The following is an 18,822-nucleotide window of genomic DNA, read 5'->3' on the forward strand; positions in this document are numbered from 1 at the left end:
TCCTTACATGAAGGTTTATAACAAGTGCACGGTTAAAGGGGCTGCTAGTAGCCCACCTCAGACTGATATGTAGAGCAGAGCCAAATGCAATTGGCTGGTTCTGGGTGTGTGCTCCCATAAAGGTGGAGTTGTCTGCTAGCCAAGATGAGTGGTGCTTCTGTCTGCCAGGAGCGGGCATCTGGCCAGGCGCAGTGGACACGGCTTGGGTTGGAGCAACCTCTTATCTAGTATCCCAGGGAATCTGGACAAAGGAAGACCAGCATTCTGGATAATGCAGATAACTCGAAAAAAATCATAGGTTATAGTTCTCACCTCCACGTCCTCGGAAAACATTAGTTGGTCTTCCCAATAAATGCTCTTCAAGTATTTATTTTTGAGGAATTTTGTGGTTGAATGTTTTTTGTATCTGCTTATTTCAATTAGACTTTCTAACAATAATAATTCTTAAATGGGCTTCACGAGCAGCTGATTTGTTGTTGGGAATGCGTTTTTAATGGTGCAGTAGGACTGAGAACATATTTTTGTCCTTTAGAATCCGTCTGTTAAATCATCGGGGATTTTACTTCATTATTTGAATTGTTTTTTATATGTAATTCATGTTTTAAATGTTTAATAGAGAAACATACCCAATAAACATTGTTTTAAATACATAGAAATCCCATGAGCTGTGGCTGCTGCCACCTGGGCTCTTTGAACACTAACTAACTTGGAGTTCTTGTCTATCATCATCCTTACTGTTATGTTGATTTAATTTATTGTAAATTTCCAGAATTTGTAAAACGAACACAGCAAGGCTGGTTCAGGGCACAAGTAGCGCAGTCTTACTAACCAAAAATAGGGCCTACCTATAAGAGTGATTAGGAGCTCCCATCCAGGAGAATTTTTATTAATTTCCTATTGATGACGTGAGGGGAAACATCATGTTTTACGAGCAGGAAGTTGACAAAACATGCGCGGTGCATAAAAAAGTGGTTGTCAAGTAAGAGGGGATGGTTGAAACTCAAGACTTGGTTTCTGGTATGTTAATGGGCGGTGATAACATTGTACTAAAGTAGATGACTTTGTGGTGGTTTAATTAAAAATGCATAGTGTTTGACCACTACCTGGCCTGGACCCTTAATACGCTTTCCTAGGGTTCAACTCTCCCATTCTTCGGTTTGCTTCTACAGTCCTATTACAAAATCTGCCAATACTTTTCATGAACAGAGAACAGTGTGTTGCCCTTTCCTTCAGTCTCCTGGGAAGGAGGGAGTAAGGTCACATCCCCTTATTTCTCTGGGGAGGGGGCTTTTCTGGGTGGGGAGATAGGATGACTTGAACTAGTCTCTCTTGCATGGGTAAAGAATGATAACTTGCACTAGTCTCTCACTGATGGAACAGAGTAGTAGAATGGACTGAATGAGATTCCCCAGGATGGGCGAGACTAGGCTGGGGTTCACCAGTCTTTCCAGCATGAGGGACAGTGGGGTGAGCATGATGGCTTGGACTAGCTCTCTTGGGTGGGTAGGGTAGGATAACGTGCCCTGGTCTCTCGTCGATGAAAGAGAGTAGGGTCAGGTGGATTACACTCTCCAGAGTGGGCAGAGGACGGGGGAGCATCCACTGGTGTTTCTGGGATAAGGAGAGTAGGGCTGCTTGAAAATGTTCCTCATGGGTTGGTTGAAAGTAGTTTCTCTTCCGCCAGCATCTTCCAAGTTTTTGGGATTGTTTCAGAAATTCATTAAAAGCTGGCTAGCGGCCACTATTCTTTTTTTAACAAACGGTCTCCCTCTGGGTCGGCGGTAGCACTTTTTGGATAACCAGTGGAGACCTTTTAATTTGGCGGGTGGTCCCATACCATGCAGGTAGAGGCGGGTTGCCTGCCAAATTATATATCATGCCAAGTGTAAGGTGATCGCACTGCATAGGATAGGTTTATCCTCTAACACCTTCAGTCCTCCACCTCTTACACAATACTTCCAAAGTGTTATTCTGTGCGTACCAGGTGTGTTATGAAACTGTGCTGTAGCTTGTGGTACCGGCGCTTTACAACATGGGGGTCCCAGCAGTTGCAAACTTACATATAATAAATAGAATGATTAGTGTAGCTCTACAAGTACCTTGAAACCAAGGAGAGGGGGCTCTCAAAACCAAAAGGCTGGAGCACCCAGAAATATAAACATAAAAAAATGTGTACCTTTTGGCTATTAGTCAAAGATTACTATTATATCAATCATCACACAGGCTCATGTATACACTTCCATAACCCACTCCCCACTGAATTTGTCTGAAGCACTAGTCGTGAAACAAAAATGGTTACAAATATATAGATATTTTTAATTGTCAATACGAGTTCATCGAGAAGGTCTTTTATAAAAAAAAAAGCATGCACAGTTTAAAATGATAAAATCGCAAAAAGTTTTTGCAGTTATAAAAGTTACATATTACAGAAAGGAGAACACGAATAGACAAACAATGTGTCATACAAATGTAAATTTGGATTTAAGGAAGACAGTGTCAGGCATAAGTCACTGATCCCTGACTTTCCCTGATTCTACCCAATTTAACAAACAAGAACACAAGCGTCGACGCGTTTCGATGGCAACAAACTCCGCATAGAGCCACCTTCTTCAGGACATAAGATATTTTCTCCTTGTGTATTTATATTCGAATCTGGTATCGAGTTTACCTATTGGAGAAGACCTTCTCGATGAACTCGTATTGACAATTAAAAATATCTATATATTTGATACCATTTTTGTTTCACGACTGGTGCTTCAGACAAATTCAGTGGGGAGTGGGTTATGGAAGTGTATACATGAGCCTGTGTGATGATTGATATGATAGTAATCTTTGACTGATAGCCAAAAGGTACACATTTTTTTATGTAGCTCTACAAGTAGCCCAACCCTTGGAGTGGGATGTTCTTTAACATTTGACGTTCTCGGTGTTGTTTTTGCTTCTTTAGGCCTCATCACCAGTATTGTGATCTCTATGGATGACCGCTTCCTGTTCTTCAGCAACTGGCTGCACGGGGATGTGCGTCAGTACGACATAACCAACACCAGCAAGCCCAAGCTGGTGGGACAGGTGAGCTCCCCTCTTGTTCCTCTTCTGCTTAATAGCCAACACCAGCAAGCCCAAGCTGGTGGGACAGGTGAGCTGCCCTCTTGTTCCCCTTCTGCTTAATAACCAACACCAGCAAGCCCAAGCTGGTGGGACAGGTGAGCTCCCCTCTAGTTCCTCTTCTGCTTAATAACCAACACTAGCAAGCCCAAGCTGGTGGGACAGGTGAGCTCCCCTCTAGTTCCTCTTCTGCTTAATAACCAACACCAGCAAGCCCAAGCTGGTGGGACAGGTGAGCTGCCCTCTTGTTCCCCTTCTGCTTAATAACCAACACCAGCAAGCCCAAGCTGGTGGGACAGGTGAGCTCCCCTCTAGTTCCTCTTCTGCTTAATAACCAACACTAGCAAGCCCAAGCTGGTGGGACAGGTGAGCTCCCCTCTAGTTCCTCTTCTGCTTAATAACCAACACCAGCAAGCCCAAGCTGGTGGGACAGGTGAGCTGCCCTCTTGTTCCCCTTCTGCTTAATAACCAACACCAGCAAGCCCAAGCTGGTGGGACAGGTGAGCTGCCCTCTTGTTCCCCTTCTGCTTAATAACCAACACCAGCAAGCCCAAGCTGGTGGGACAGGTGAGCTCCCCTCTTGTTCCCCTTCTGCTTAATAACCAACACCAGCAAGCCCAAGCTGGTGGGACAGGTGAGCTCCCCTCTTGTTCCCCTTCTGCTTAATAACCAACACCAGCAAGCCCAAGCTGGTGGGACAGGTGAGATGCCCTCTTGTTCCCCTTCTGCTTAATAACCAACACCAGTATAAGAACAGTGGTCCCAGTATACAGAATCATTCAATATGAAACAATTAAACAAACAATGTACCAAGAAAACTTTTCGGGGAGGTTCAAATGCCTATTTAATCACATTGAACACAAATTAATAGTTATGACTGAGCTCCATAGTACAGACAATATTGAAATATCATAACAGTGCCCAGGAAGGAGGAATGGGGGTAGGGAGGTGGGTGATGAAGTGTAGGATTTGGAAGGAAGTGAATACAAAGAATTGGATGCATTGAGAACAAAATCAAATTTGTAGGCAAAATTAATTCACTGCCGTATTTACATTCCGATCAAATCATAAATCAAATATCGACAAATTTTTAGAAAAAGCCATATATATGAAGAAAATCACAGTACATCCTGAACTGGTGATAATATTGGCAAAGATGTTGTGTCGACGTTTCGACCCCTTAAGGCATGTAGGTACTCATTGCGACCTTACGGGATGGGGTCTTCATCAGGACTGGAGTGCGTGTGGAAGGGGGGGTGTGTGTGGGCACCCAATCTGTCAGAAGACAGGACTCTGAGATGTCAAAGGATCATCAAAGGTAGAGGGTAGTAGACTCCTCGAGGGTAACGACAGAAGCGGGACAAATGAGACGTATCCACTGAGTCGCAGAAGAGCTTTGCTGTCGAATTACATCAGGAGGCTCCTATGGATCAGCACTCCCGGAGAGAAATCCATTGTGAGTAAGGCAAATGGGGATGAGTCACCACTGATTCACCATCAGGGAATTAATACTTCTGCCATCTCTGCCACCTTCGCATGCACTGGGGTCACACAGCAATCCAGCGGCCGACTTGTATCTTCAGGCCTTCCACCGCTCAACATGAGCATGGATTACACTGTCGTATGTCCACCAGGCAGGAAGGAGGCTCGGACAATTCGTCCCATTTTAAATCATGAAAGCCACTTCCTGGACAGAGCCCAGGGGATCATGGGAAATGTAGTTGTGGGAGGCCGCTGTGTTTGTTTAATTGTTTCATATTGAATGATTCTGTATACTGGGACCACTGTTCTTATACTGCTCTATACCCAGGTCCCAGTGACTATATGGGTTTACCCTTCATTTTGACTAATAACCAACACCAGCAAGCCCAAGCTGGTGGGACAGGTGAGCTGCCCTCTTGTTCCTCTTCTGCTTAATAACCAACACCAGCAAACCCAAGCTGGTGGGACAGGTGAGCTCCCCTCTTGTTCCTCTTCTGCTCAATAACCAACACCAGCAAGCCCAAGCTGGTGGGACAGGTGAGCTCCCCTCTTGTTCCGCTTCTGCTTAATAACCAACACCAGCAAGCCCAAGCTGGTGGGACAGGTGAGCTCCCCTCTTGTTCCTCTTCTGCTCAATAACTTCCAGGTCAGTTGTTTCAGACTGGGTTGGGTTGGGCTGGCGAAGAGTCAACCAGGGGTCAGTTGAGATTTTGAAAGACTTTAGTTAGCCAGCGCCGAAGTTGCTTTGGGGTGCGGGCAAAGCCAGTTACTTACGGCACGTGCAAGCCTCTGAAAGGCTGCTATTGCTGCCAAAGAGGTAACTGCATGCTGGGGATTTCTCGGTCTGAAAGTCTTGTAAGGCTGGGACCGGATCAGTCGTGTCCCTTTATTTGAGATGAAATATAAGTCACACTAAGAATCAACAGATCGGCTCCTTCCTTTTCTGAGGGCCTCAGCAGATGCGCTCTTAGTGTCGGTTAATTATTGTCACTCAACCATCTTATTTCCAACCCTGGTGCATCTTGGACCCTGATCATTGGTTAGATAAGAATGTAAGCTGGCGAACGAGCTATGCTCCCCTCATGGTCGTTCTTCCCCATACAGTAAATAATGTAGACATCAACCATGATAAACCTTAATGCCCCACCTCCTGACAGTAGTCAACGTGCCCTCCCTCCAGCTCCGAGCACCAGGCATGATATGTTTCCTCTGTCTCTCATCGGATCCGGGAGATCACGGCGAGCACTAGGCATGATATGTTTCCTCTGTCTCTCATCGGATCCAGGAGATCACGGCGCGCACTAGGCATGATATGTTTCCTCTGACTCATCGGATCCAGGAGATCACGGCGAGCACTAGGCATGATATGTTTCCTCTGTCTCTCATCGGATCCAGGAGATCACGGCGCGAACTAGGCATGATATGTTTCCTCTGACTCTCATCAGATCCAGGAGATCATGGCGAGCACTAGGCATGATATGTTTCCTCTGTCTCTCATCGGAACCAGGAGATCACGGCGAGCACTAGGCATGATATGTTTCCTCTGTCTCTCATCGGATCCAGGAGATCACGCTGAGCACTAGGCATGATATGTTTCCTCTGTCTCTCATCGGATCCAGGAGATCACGGCGAGCCCTAGGCATGATATGTTTCCTCTGTCTCTCATCGGATCCAGGAGATCACGGCGAGCCCTAGGCATGATATGTTTCCTCTGTCTCTCATCGGATCCAGGAGATCACGGCGAGCGCTAGGCATGATATGTGTCCTCTGTCTCTCATCGGATCCAGGAGATCACGGCGAGCCCTAGGCATGATATGTTTCCTCTGTCTCGCATCGGATCCAGGAGATCACGGCGAGCACTAGGCATGATATGTTTCCTCTGTCTCTCATCGGATCCAGGAGATCACGGCGAGCACTAGGCATGCTATGTTTCCTCTGACTCTCATCGGATCCAGGAGATCACGGCGAGCACTAGGCAAGATATGTTTCCTCTGTCTGTCATCGGATCCAGGAGATCACGGCGAGCCCTAGGCATGATATGTTTCCTCTGACTCATCGGATCCAGGAGATCACGGCGAACACTAGGCATGATATGTTTCCTCTGTCTCATCGGATCCAGGAGATCACGGCGAGCCCTAGGCATGATATGTTTCCTCTGTCTCTCATCGGATCCAGGAGATCACGGCGAGCCCTAGGCATGATATGTTTCCTCTGTCTCTCATCGGATCCAGGAGATCACGGCGAGCGCTAGGCATGATATGTGTCCTCTGTCTCTCATCGGATCCAGGAGATCACGGCGAGCCCTAGGCATGATATGTTTCCTCTGTCTCGCATCGGATCCAGGAGATCACGGCGAGCACTAGGCATGATATGTTTCCTCTGTCTCTCATCGGATCCAGGAGATCACGGCGAGCACTAGGCATGCTATGTTTCCTCTGACTCTCATCGGATCCAGGAGATCACGGCGAGCACTAGGCAAGATATGTTTCCTCTGTCTGTCATCGGATCCAGGAGATCACGGCGAGCCCTAGGCATGATATGTTTCCTCTGACTCATCGGATCCAGGAGATCACGGCGAACACTAGGCATGATATGTTTCCTCTGTCTCATCGGATCCAGGAGATCACGGCGAGCACTAGGCATGATATGTTTCCTCTGACTCTCATCGGATCCAGGAGATCACGGCGAGCACTAGGCATGATATGTTTCTTCTGACTCATCGGATCCAGGAGATCACGGCGAGCACTAGGCATGATATGTTTCCTCTGTCTCTCATCGGACCCAGGAGATCACGGCGAGCACTAGGCATGATATGTTTCTTCTGTCTCATCGGATCCAGGAGATCACGGCGAGCACTAGGCATGATATGTTTCCTCTGTCTCTCATCGGGCCCAGGAGATCACGGCGAGCACTAGGCATGATATGTTTCCCCTGTCTCTCATCGGATCCAGGAGATCATGGCGAGCACTAGGCATGATATGTTTCCTCTGTCTCTCATCGGATCCAGGAGATCACGGCGAGCACTAGGCATGATATGTTTCCTCTGACCCTCATCGGATCCAGGAGATCACGGCGAGCACTAGGCATGATATGTTTCCTCTGTCTCTCATCGGATCCAGGAGATCACGGCGAGCACTAGGCATGATATGTTTCCTCTGACTCAACGGATCCAGGAGATCACGGTGAGCACTAGGCATGATATGTTTCCTCTGTCTCATCGGATCCAGGAGATCACGGCGAGCACTAGGCATGATATGTCTCCTCTGTCTCTCATCTGATCCAGGAGATCACGGCGAGCACTAGGCATGACGTTTCCTCTGACCCTCATCTGATCCAGGAGATCACGGCGAGCACTAGGCATGATATGTTTCCTCTGACTCATCGGATCCAGGAGATCACGGTGAGCACTAGGCATGATATGTTTCCTCTGACTCATCGGATCCAGGAGATCACGGCGAGCACTAGGCATGATATGTTTCCTCTGTCTCTCATCGGATCCGGGAGATCACGGCAAGCACTAGGCATGATATGTTTCCTCTGACTCTCATCGGATCCGGGAGATCACGGCGAGCCCTAGGCATGATATGTGTCCTCTGTCTCATCGGATCCAGGAGATCACGGCGAGCCCTAGGCATGATATGTTTCCTCTGTCTCGCATCGGATCCAGGAGATCACGGCGAGCACAAGGCATGATATGTTTCCTCTGTCTCTCATCGGATCCAGGAGATCACGGCGAGCGCTAGGCATGATATGTGTCCTCTGTCTCTCATCGGATCCAGGAGATCACGGCGAGCCCTAGGCATGATATGTTTCCTCTGTCTCGCATCGGATCCAGGAGATCACGGCGAGCACTAGGCATGATATGTTTCCTCTGTCTCTCATCGGATCCAGGAGATCACGGCGAGCACTAGGCATGCTATGTTTCCTCTGACTCTCATCGGATCCAGGAGATCACGGCGAGCCCTAGGCAAGATATGTTTCCTCTGACTCATCGGATCCAGGAGATCACGGCGAACACTAGGCATGATATGTTTCCTCTGTCTCATCGGATCCAGGAGATCACGGCGAGCACTAGGCATGATATGTTTCCTCTGACTCTCATCGGATCCAGGAGATCACGGCGAGCACTAGGCATGATATGTTTCTTCTGACTCATCGGATCCAGGAGATCACGGCGAGCACTAGGCATGATATGTTTCCTCTGTCTCTCATCGGACCCAGGAGATCACGGCGAGCACTAGGCATGATATGTTTCTTCTGTCTCATCGGATCCAGGAGATCACGGCGAGCACTAGGCATGATATGTTTCCTCTGTCTCTCATCGGACCCAGGAGATCACGGCGAGCACTAGGCATGATATGTTTCCCCTGTCTCTCATCGGATCCAGGAGATCATGGCGAGCACTAGGCATGATATGTTTCCTCTGTCTCTCATCGGATCCAGGAGATCACGGCGAGCACTAGGCATGATATGTTTCCTCTGACCCTCATCGGATCCAGGAGATCACGGCGAGCACTAGGCATGATATGTTTCCTCTGTCTCTCATCGGATCCAGGAGATCACGGCGAGCACTAGGCATGATATGTTTCCTCTGACTCAACGGATCCAGGAGATCACGGTGAGCACTAGGCATGATATGTTTCCTCTGTCTCATCGGATCCAGGAGATCACGGCGAGCACTAGGCATGATATGTCTCCTCTGTCTCTCATCTGATCCAGGAGATCACGGCGAGCACTAGGCATGACGTTTCCTCTGACCCTCATCTGATCCAGGAGATCACGGCGAGCACTAGGCATGATATGTTTCCTCTGACTCATCGGATCCAGGAGATCACGGTGAGCACTAGGCATGATATGTTTCCTCTGTCTCTCATCGGATCCGGGAGATCACGGCAAGCACTAGGCATGATATGTTTCCTCTGACTCTCATCGGATCCGGGAGATCACGGCGAGCACAAGGCATGCTATGTTTCCTCTGTCTCATCGGATCCAGGAGATCACGGCGAGCACTAGGCATGATATGTTTCCTCTGACTCTCATCGGATCCAGGAGATCACGGCGAGCACTAGGCATGATATGTTTCCTCTGACTCATCGGATCCAGGAGATCACGGCGAGCACTAGGCATGATATGTTTCCTCTGTCTCTCATCGGATCCAGGAGATCATGGCGAGCACTAGGCATGATATGTTTCCTCTGTCTCTCATCGGATCCAGGAGATCACGGCGAGCACTAGGCATGATATGTTTCCTCTGTCTCTCATCGGATCCAGGAGATCACACCGAGCACTAGGCATGATATGTTTCCTCTGTCTCTCATCGGATCCAGGAGATCACGGCGAGCACTAGGCATGATATGTTTCCTCTGACTCATCGGATCCAGGAGATCACGGCGAGCCCTAGGCATGATATGTTTCCTCTGTCTCTCATCGGATCCAGGAGATCACGGCGAGCCCTAGGCATGATATGTTTCCTCTGTCTCTCATCGGATCCAGGAGATCACGGCGAGCCCTAGGCATGATATGTTTCCTCTGTCGCTCATCGGATCCAGGAGATCACACCGAGCACTAGGCATGATATGTTTCCTCTGTCTCTCATCGGATCCAGGAGATCACGGCGAGCACTAGGCATGATATGTTTCCTCTGACTCATCGGATCCAGGAGATCACGGCGAGCCCTAGGCATGATATGTTTCCTCTGTCTCTCATCGGATCCAGGAGTTCACGGCGAGCCCTAGGCATGATATGTTTCCTCTGTCTCTCATCGGATCCAGGAGATCATGGCGAGCCCTAGGCATGATATGTTTCCTCTCTCTCATCGGATCCAGGAGATCACGGCGAGCACTGGGCATGATATGTGTCCTCTGTCTCTCATCGGATCCAGGAGATCACGGCGAGCCCTAGGCATGATATGTTTCCCCTGTCTCTCATCGGATCCAGGAGATCATGGCGAGCACTAGGCATGATATGTTTCCTCTGTCTCTCATCGGATCCAGGAGATCACGGCGAGCCCTAGGCATGATATGTTTCCTCTGACTCAACGGATCCAGGAGATCACGGTGAGCACTAGGCATGATATGTTTCCTCTGTCTCTCATCGGATCCAGGAGATCACGGCGAGCACTAGGCATGATATGTCTCCTCTGTCTCTCATCTGATCCAGGAGATCACGGCGAGCACTAGGCATGATGTTTCCTCTGACCCTCATCTGATCCAGGAGATCACGGCGAGCACTAGGCATGATATGTTTCCTCTGACTCATCGGATCCAGGAGATCACGGTGAGCACTAGGCATGATATGTTTCCTCTGTCTCTCATCGGATCCAGGAGATCACGGCGAGCACTAGGCATGATATGTTTCCTCTGTCTCATCGGATCCAGGAGATCACGGCGAGCACTAGGCATGATATGTTTCCTCTGACTCAACGGATCCAGGAGATCACGGTGAGCACTAGGCATGATAGGTTTCCTCTGTCTCTCATCGGATCCAGGAGATCACGGCGAGCACTAGGCATGATATGTCTCCTCTGTCTCTCATCTGATCCAGGAGATCACGGCGAGCACTAGGCATGATGTTTCCTCTGACCCTCATCTGATCCAGGAGATCACGGCGAGCACTAGGCATGATATGTTTCCTCTGTCTCATCGGATCCAGGAGATCACAGCGAGCACTAGGCATGATATGTTTCCTCTGACCCTCATCGGATCCAGGAGATCACGGCAAGCATTAGGCATGATATGTTTCCTCTGTCTCTCATCGGATCCAGGAGATCACGGCGCGCACTAGGCATGATATGTTTCCTCTGTCTCTCATCGGATCTAGGAGATCACGGCGAGCACTAGGCATGATATGTTTCCTCTGACTCTCATTGGATCCAGGAGATCACGGCGAGCACTAGGCATGATATGTTTCCTTTGTCTCTCATCTGATCCAGGAGATCACGGCAAGCACTAGGCATGATATGTTTCCTCTGTCTCTCATCGGATCCAGGAGATCACGGCGAGCACTAGGCATGATATGTTTCCTTTGACTAATCGGATTCAGGAGATCACGGCGAGCACTAGGCATGATACGTTTCCTCTGACTCATCGGATGCAGGAGATCATGGCGAGCACTAGGCATGATATGTTTCCTCTGACTCATTGGATCCAGGAGATCATGGCGAGCACTAGGCATGATATATTTCCTCTGTCTCTCATCTGATCCAGGAGATCACGGCGAGCACTAGGCATGATATGTTTCCTCTGTCTCATCGGATCCAGGAGATCACGGCGAGCACTAGGCATGATATGTTTCCTCTGTCTCTCATCAGATCCAGGAGATCACGGCGAGCACTAGGCATGATATGTTTCCTCTGTCTCATCGGATCCAGGAGATCACGGCGAGCACTAGGCATGATATGTTTCCTCTGACTCAACGGATCCAGGAGATCACGGTGAGCACTAGGCATGATATGTTTCCGCTGTCTCTCATCGGATCCAGGAGATCACTGCGAGCACTAGGCATGATATGTCTCCTCTGTCTCTCATCTGATCCAGGAGATCACGGCGAGCACTAGGCATGATGTTTCCTCTGACCCTCATCTGATCCAGGAGATCACGGCGAGCACTAGGCATGATATGTTTCCTCTGACTCATCGGATCCAGGAGATCACGGCGAGCACTAGGCATGATATGTTTCCTCTGACTCATCGGATCCAGGAGATCACGGCGAGCACTAGGCATGATATGTTTCCTCTGACTCATCGGATCCAGGAGATCACGGCGAGCACTAGGCATGATATGTTTCCTCTGACTCAACGGATCTAGGAGATCACGGCGAGCACTAAGCATGATATGTTTCCTCTGTCTCTCATCGGATCCAGGAGATCACGGCGAGCACTAGGCATGATATGTTTCCTCTGACCCTCATCGGATCCAGGAGATCACGGCGAGCACTAGGCATGATATGTTTCCTCTGTCTCATCGGATCCAGGAGATCACAGCGAGCACTAGGCATGATATGTTTCCTCTGACCCTCATTGGATCCAGGAGATCACGGCGAGCATTAGGGATGATATGTTTCCTCTGTCTCTCATCGGATCCAGGAGATCACGGCGCGCACTAGGCATGATATGTTTCCTCTGTCTTGCATCGGATCTAGGAGATCACGGCGAGCACTAGGCATGATATGTTTCCTCTGACTCTCATTGGATCCAGGAGATCACGGCGAGCACTAGGCATGATATGTTTCCTCTGTCTCTCATCTGATCCAGGAGATCACGGCGAGCACTAGGCATGATATGTTTCCTCTGTCTCTCATCGGATCCAGGAGATCATGGCGAGCACTAGGCATGATATGTTTCCTCTGACTAATCGGATTCAGGAGATCACGGCGAGCACTAGGTATGATACGTTTCCTCTGACTCTCATCGGATGCAGGAGATCACGGAGAGCACTAGGCATGATATGTTTCCTCTGACTCATTGGATCCAGGAGATCACGGCGAGCACTAGGCATGATATGTTTCCTCTGTCTCTCATCTGATCCAGGAGATCACGGCGAGCACTAGGCATGATATGTTTCCTCTGACTCATCGGATCCAGGAGATCACGGCGAGCACTGGGCATGATATGTTTCCTCTGACTCAACGGATCCAGGAGATCACGGCGAGCACTAGGCATGATATGTTTCCTCTGACTCTCATCGGATCCAGGAGATCACGGCGAGCACTAGGCATGATATGTTTCCTCTGACTCAACGGATGCAGGAGATCACGGCGAGCACTAGGCAAGATATGTTTCCTCTGACCCTCATCGGATCCAGGAGATCACGGTGAGCACTAGGCATGATATGTTTCCTTTGACTAATCGGATTCAGGAGATCACGACGAGCACTAGGCATGATACGTTTCCTCTTTCTCTCATCGGATCCAGGAGATCACGGCGCGCACTAGGCATGATATGTTTCCTCTGTCTCTCATCTGATCCAGGAGATCACGGCGAGCACTAGGCATGATGTTTCCTCTGTCCCTCATCTGATCCAGGAGGTCACGGCGAGCACTAGGCATGATATGTTTCCTCTGACCCTCATCGGATCCAGGAGATCACGGCGAGCACTAGGCATGATATGTTTCCACTGACTCATCGGATCCAGGATATCACGGCGAGCACTAGGCATGATATGTTTCCTCTGACCCTCATCGGATCCAGGAGATCACGGCGAGCACTAGGCATGATATGTTTCCTCTGTCTCATCGGATCCAGGAGATCACAGCGAGCACTAGGCATGATATGTTTCCTCTGACTCATCGGATCCAGGAGATCACGGCGAGCACTAGGCATGATATGTTTCCTCTGTCTCATCGGATCCAGGAGATCACGGCGAGCACCAGGCATGATATGTTTCCTCTGACTCATCGGATCCAGGAGATCACGGCGAGCACCTAGGCATGATATGTTTTCTCTGACTCTCAGCGGATCCAGGAGATCACGGATAGTGTTCACTTCATCAAACGTTTCATTCCCTGGTCAGATGCAGCCGCATCAAACCTAAACACGTGTCTATGGACCTGGGATTCGTCCAGAAGTGTGAACTTGTCACGTCTTTTTCACGCAGGCTTTCTGGAATGCTTGTGAATAAGCTAGAATTTCTACAGCAGTTTTTGTCAAATCTCCACATTTTGATTATAACGCGAAAATCTGGAATTTCGCACCCTTTTTTGTGGAGGAAGAAAAAAAAACATAATCCATCCAGTTTCAAAGTCGCACCAAAAACGGTTTCTGATGTTAGCAGCTGAGAGAACTGCACACCCGTTTTAAGCTCCAATATTGGTACAGTGAGGAGGAAAACAGCACAGGGCCTCGCCGTGGGTAAAAGGAGGAAGCTTGGCAGTCTAGAGGAAGCTTGGCAGTCTACAGGTATTATCACAATAATTGATACCTACTCCAGACTGACTGGTGTAATACAAATGTTATGCACCCCCTGCATTTGTCTACGGTGGCCATAGTGAGCAGCGATTTCCCCCCCAAGAGAAGCCATGATGCGACAGAACGACTCGAATCTCCTCCCTGCAGACCCAGGTGCACTGCTGCTAAAATAAAACAAAAATGTCACTTAAAGTTCTGGTTTCCACTCCCACCACTGTGCCCCTCGGTGAAAACGCTTCGAGGCAAGTCCCTAAATATGATGCACAACAACTGAAGTGTACGAATAGTTATGATCTTGCAATGAAGGAGAGGCGGGTCGAATGAAGTACAGAAATCTGAAAATCGGACTAAAGCGGGCAAATGTTATTCCAGTCCTTGCAGTGCAACATGAGTTAGTCTTAGTCTCTTTCTTTCTTTCGTTCTTTTTCTTTCTCTCCTTTTTCTCTTCTTTCTCTTCTTTCTTTCCTTCTTTCTTTCTCTGCTTTTTCTCTTCTTTCTCTCCTTTGTTTCCTTCTTTCTTTCTCTGCTTTTTCTCTTCTTCCTTTCTTTCTCTGCTTTTTCTCTTCTTTCTTTCTTTCTCTGCTTTTTCTCTTCTTTCTTTCTCTGCTTTTTCTCTTCTTTCTTTCTCTGCTTTTTCTCTTCTTTCTTTCTCTGCTTTTTCTCTTCTTTCTTTCTTTCTCTGCTTTTTCTCTTCTTCCTTTCTTTCTCTGCTTTTTCTCTTCTTTCTTTCCTTCTTTCTTTATCTGCTTCTTCTCTTCTTTCCTTCTTTCTCCTCTTTCTCTTCTAGCTTTCTCCTCTTTCTCTTCTTTCTTTCTCTACTTTCTTTCTGTCCTTTCTTTCTTTCTTACTCTTATTTATTTCTTTCTCTTCATTCTTTCTTTCGTGCTCTTCTCTGTTTCTCTCCTCTCTTTCTCTTCTTTCTTACTCTTCTTTCTTTCTCCTCTTTCTCTTCTTTCTTTCTTTCTCTTCTTTCTTTCTTTCTCTTCTTTCTTTTTCTTTTTTCTTTCTCTACTTTCTTTCTCTTCTTTCTTCCTCTTCTTTCTTTCTCCTCTTTCTCTTTCTTTCTTTCTTTCTCTTCTTTCTTTTTCTTTTTTCTTTCTCTTCTTTCTTTCTTTTTCCAGACTACATTGGAAAGCCACCGTGCATCAGTAATTAATGCACGTGGAAAGACTGGTTTTAAAAGGGTGCAGATAAATAGCCCAGTGAACTACCTTTTAGGTGGCATCTCACTAAGATGGCTTCCCACTATTAATGGAAATCATTATGTAAAAAAAGGAGCTTAGATACTTTGTTTGAAAACTCACACTCGGTAATTAACTGATTATTCATTTTGTAGTAAACAAGGACAGAAACTGGGTGTGCTACAGCTATTACCGCTGTGGATTCAAACATTGGCTTGTTCTACAATAACCGGTTTCAGAGGTTGTGCAATGTCATAGTACAGCTATCCCATCTTATCTCGTACAATTCTCACGAATATGAAAACGTGTTATGTAGATTTGATGCTCATTATCTTGAAATGCTAATGATAGTGCAACTATTAACAATTTATATTTCATGCTCAGCAGATTTAAATGTCTCCTGGTGCTTAACTAATGTTTACTAGCTAGTGTCATCTCAGTTTATTTAACAGCTCATACAGCTATTAAACAAAATAATACAACAATTTATATCTTTACATAAGGAGGTAAAATTAAGTTATGCAGAAACCTCCACATGGCAGCACTCACACCAAAACTGGAACTCTCCAATAGCCTTTAGCGTGAGTTTTGAAGTAAAACACGGCTCAATAGCCCTCCCCAGTGCATTCTGGTCAATGTGGTCCATCTTTTGCAAAATCTTCAGTTTATAAAGTGAAGCAGAGCCCGATACCTACTCATTTCTTTCAACATGTCATTTTCTTAGCTTAATAACTATTCATTACTTCAGTCTTTCCTCTTCATAGCCACACATACATGTTTCACTCTTCATGAGCTATTCAGTGGAGCGCAGCAGATACTGAGTGCCATACTAGTGTGCAGCATAACATTGAAAGACCAGTGTCTTCTTAACTGTTCATCAAAAAGCATGTTACTGCAAAGGTCATCTCACTGCTGGCTTTAGAGTGGTGTGAGTGTGTGATCAGACTCCAAGGTCAAGGAGAAACAGGCTGAACTGAGATCAGAGCAGCCTGCAGAGATCTTCTTGTGCACAGCATTTTTTCAGGGATATTACAATGGCATGATAACTCTGCTTGTTAATGCACTTGAGGGAAAGATCTGCGATTTGTTGAGTCACCTTTTTGACTCGTATGATAGCATATTAATTGGGAGTTTATTTGGTATTGCAGGTCTGGATGGGGGCCGGTATTGCGAAAGGAGGACCAGTCACCGTGGTGCACGACGAGGATCTTAAGTGCCAACCAGAGCCGCTTATACTGAAAGTGAGGAACAACAATTTATCTTATTGATTTCAGCTGCTTGTAAACACTTTTACTCGTACGTCTTCCCTATGACTTCCGCGAGTTTGAGGCAGCCGAAGGCCCTGGATCTAATAAACACATTCACAGAACTGAAGGAATAGGTCTACTGATAAGTGGGATTATGATGCGTTGGGTGTAAGATTTATCACCACTAAGTCATCCTGGAGCACAACAAGAAATCCAAAGGGTTAGAAGCTCAAGGTCCTGCAAAAGTATAGTTAGGAACCTCTTGCAAGCCCCATGTAAAGTTGCTGTAATACTTGTTTCTCACAACGTGTATTGAGAGCGTCAAGAAGGCTTTTAATTCTTTTCATGACTTTTACATGGTAGACACATGCTTAAATCATTTTAATGAGACTTTATCAGCCATCTTGGATGAATTTATTCTATTAATCAGCATAAGCTAAAGGCTCAAAACATTATAAAAAATGGTTTACGTAGTCTGGAGTACTAAGGAAATGTCGTCTCACGCTAAGGAAGTTTGAAAGGAAGAGAAGTTCCTCCTACGGTATGGAAGACACCAGAGTTTATAGGGACCATCTGAAGTTAAACAAGAAGGTACTATATTTTGTTACGTCATCTTACCTTTGTCTAATCTAGGTTGCGAAAACTCTATTAAACATATCTTTTCTATTTTAAAGTAATTTATTTTCTCACCTCGCTGTTCCAATTGTCCACAGGCTTCACAAGAATATCCTGATAAATTAGCTACATTTGATACTACTAAGATCATCAATATTTACTCTGCTTTCAGGAACTTGCTTTACTCTGTGGGTGTTAATTTATCTCCATTAGAGTATAATGGTCATTTGGTGGTTCGGTCAACCTCTGCCAAGGCCAGGTAGGAGGATGTAGGATTTGTACTTGGGCAGTTAAAATTGGGTTTTCCTGATGACCCATGCCTTGTTTCCTTTTTGGGAGTGTGCTCTCCATCTCTGCTATCGCCACTCATGAACATAATCTCTCACTTTCAACAGGTTTTATTCCTGCAGAATTAAAATAGGGAACCACCAATAAACCTTTAGTTACAAATACAAGTGAATATTATCAGGCTGCAGATAGAAGGGCTTGGTAATGAGCAGGACTCAGTAGATTTATGACCCAGGCTGGGGCACAGAGGTGAAGATCTGAACACTGAGGTATTTAACTCTTAAATAAAAGTCCTTGTCAACTAAATACTGGAGCCTGAGAACAGTTTGATGTTTATGAATGCTTTTAAATGGGATACTTTTAAAATGAAAAGTTCCCTCAATGATTAAGTTAATGCTTCAGTATAATTTTCTCCCATTTTAAAGTGTTGCCTTTACACACAGCAAGCATCTTGCTCCCAGTGGCCGGTAGACACGGTGCCATATTTATAAGTGAAAAATACTGCCATTATTTTAAGTGGGGGAATGTAGACGTGCAGAAAAATGTTCCTTATTTATGAACATATCTGCAGAAATTTGTTTCTGCACTTTAAATTTCTCCCATTTAAAAAAAATGGCTGTATGTTTGTATTATACATGTAACTGTGCCACATATGGTGAAAGGTATGTCCTGCGCCACAAGTGCATATGACACAGGCTCTCAGTCACTCATACACATATATCCCATTCATACACACACATGTTCATACATCCCCAAAGACCACGCTCTCACTGACGCACATGGCTACCCAGCCATAGTGCACCTAGAAGGCAAAGTATTTTGTTCAAACCATTGTATCGGCTCTGTGGACATTAACCTTAAAGTCAATGAAACTGGGCATGGGGGTGCCTGGTAACATGCACAAGTTGCCTAGCCTTCAGTAGCGCACAATGATTTTCACTGATCAGAAGTAGCCCTCACTACAGAAAAGGTTGGAAACCCCTGCCATGAACCATGACAT

At 46.7% G+C, this 18,822-nt stretch overlaps 1 protein-coding gene across 1 annotated transcript in view; it reads left to right on the forward strand.

Annotated features, from left to right (window-relative positions):
* Positions 1-18,822, forward strand: part of LOC146772631 (methanethiol oxidase-like) — a 105,610-nt gene that overhangs the window by 75,784 nt on the left and 11,004 nt on the right. The window contains exons 9-10 of the mRNA XM_085638447.1: positions 2,948-3,069; positions 16,821-16,913. Coding sequence (XP_085494573.1) covers positions 2,948-3,069; positions 16,821-16,913 — 215 coding nt within the window. The remainder of the gene's footprint in view (positions 1-2,947; positions 3,070-16,820; positions 16,914-18,822) is intronic.

The sequence above is a fragment of the Triturus cristatus genome, chromosome 12, assembly GCF_964204655.1.
Source record: "Triturus cristatus chromosome 12, aTriCri1.1, whole genome shotgun sequence".
Taxonomy (NCBI): Eukaryota; Metazoa; Chordata; class Amphibia; order Caudata; family Salamandridae; genus Triturus; species Triturus cristatus.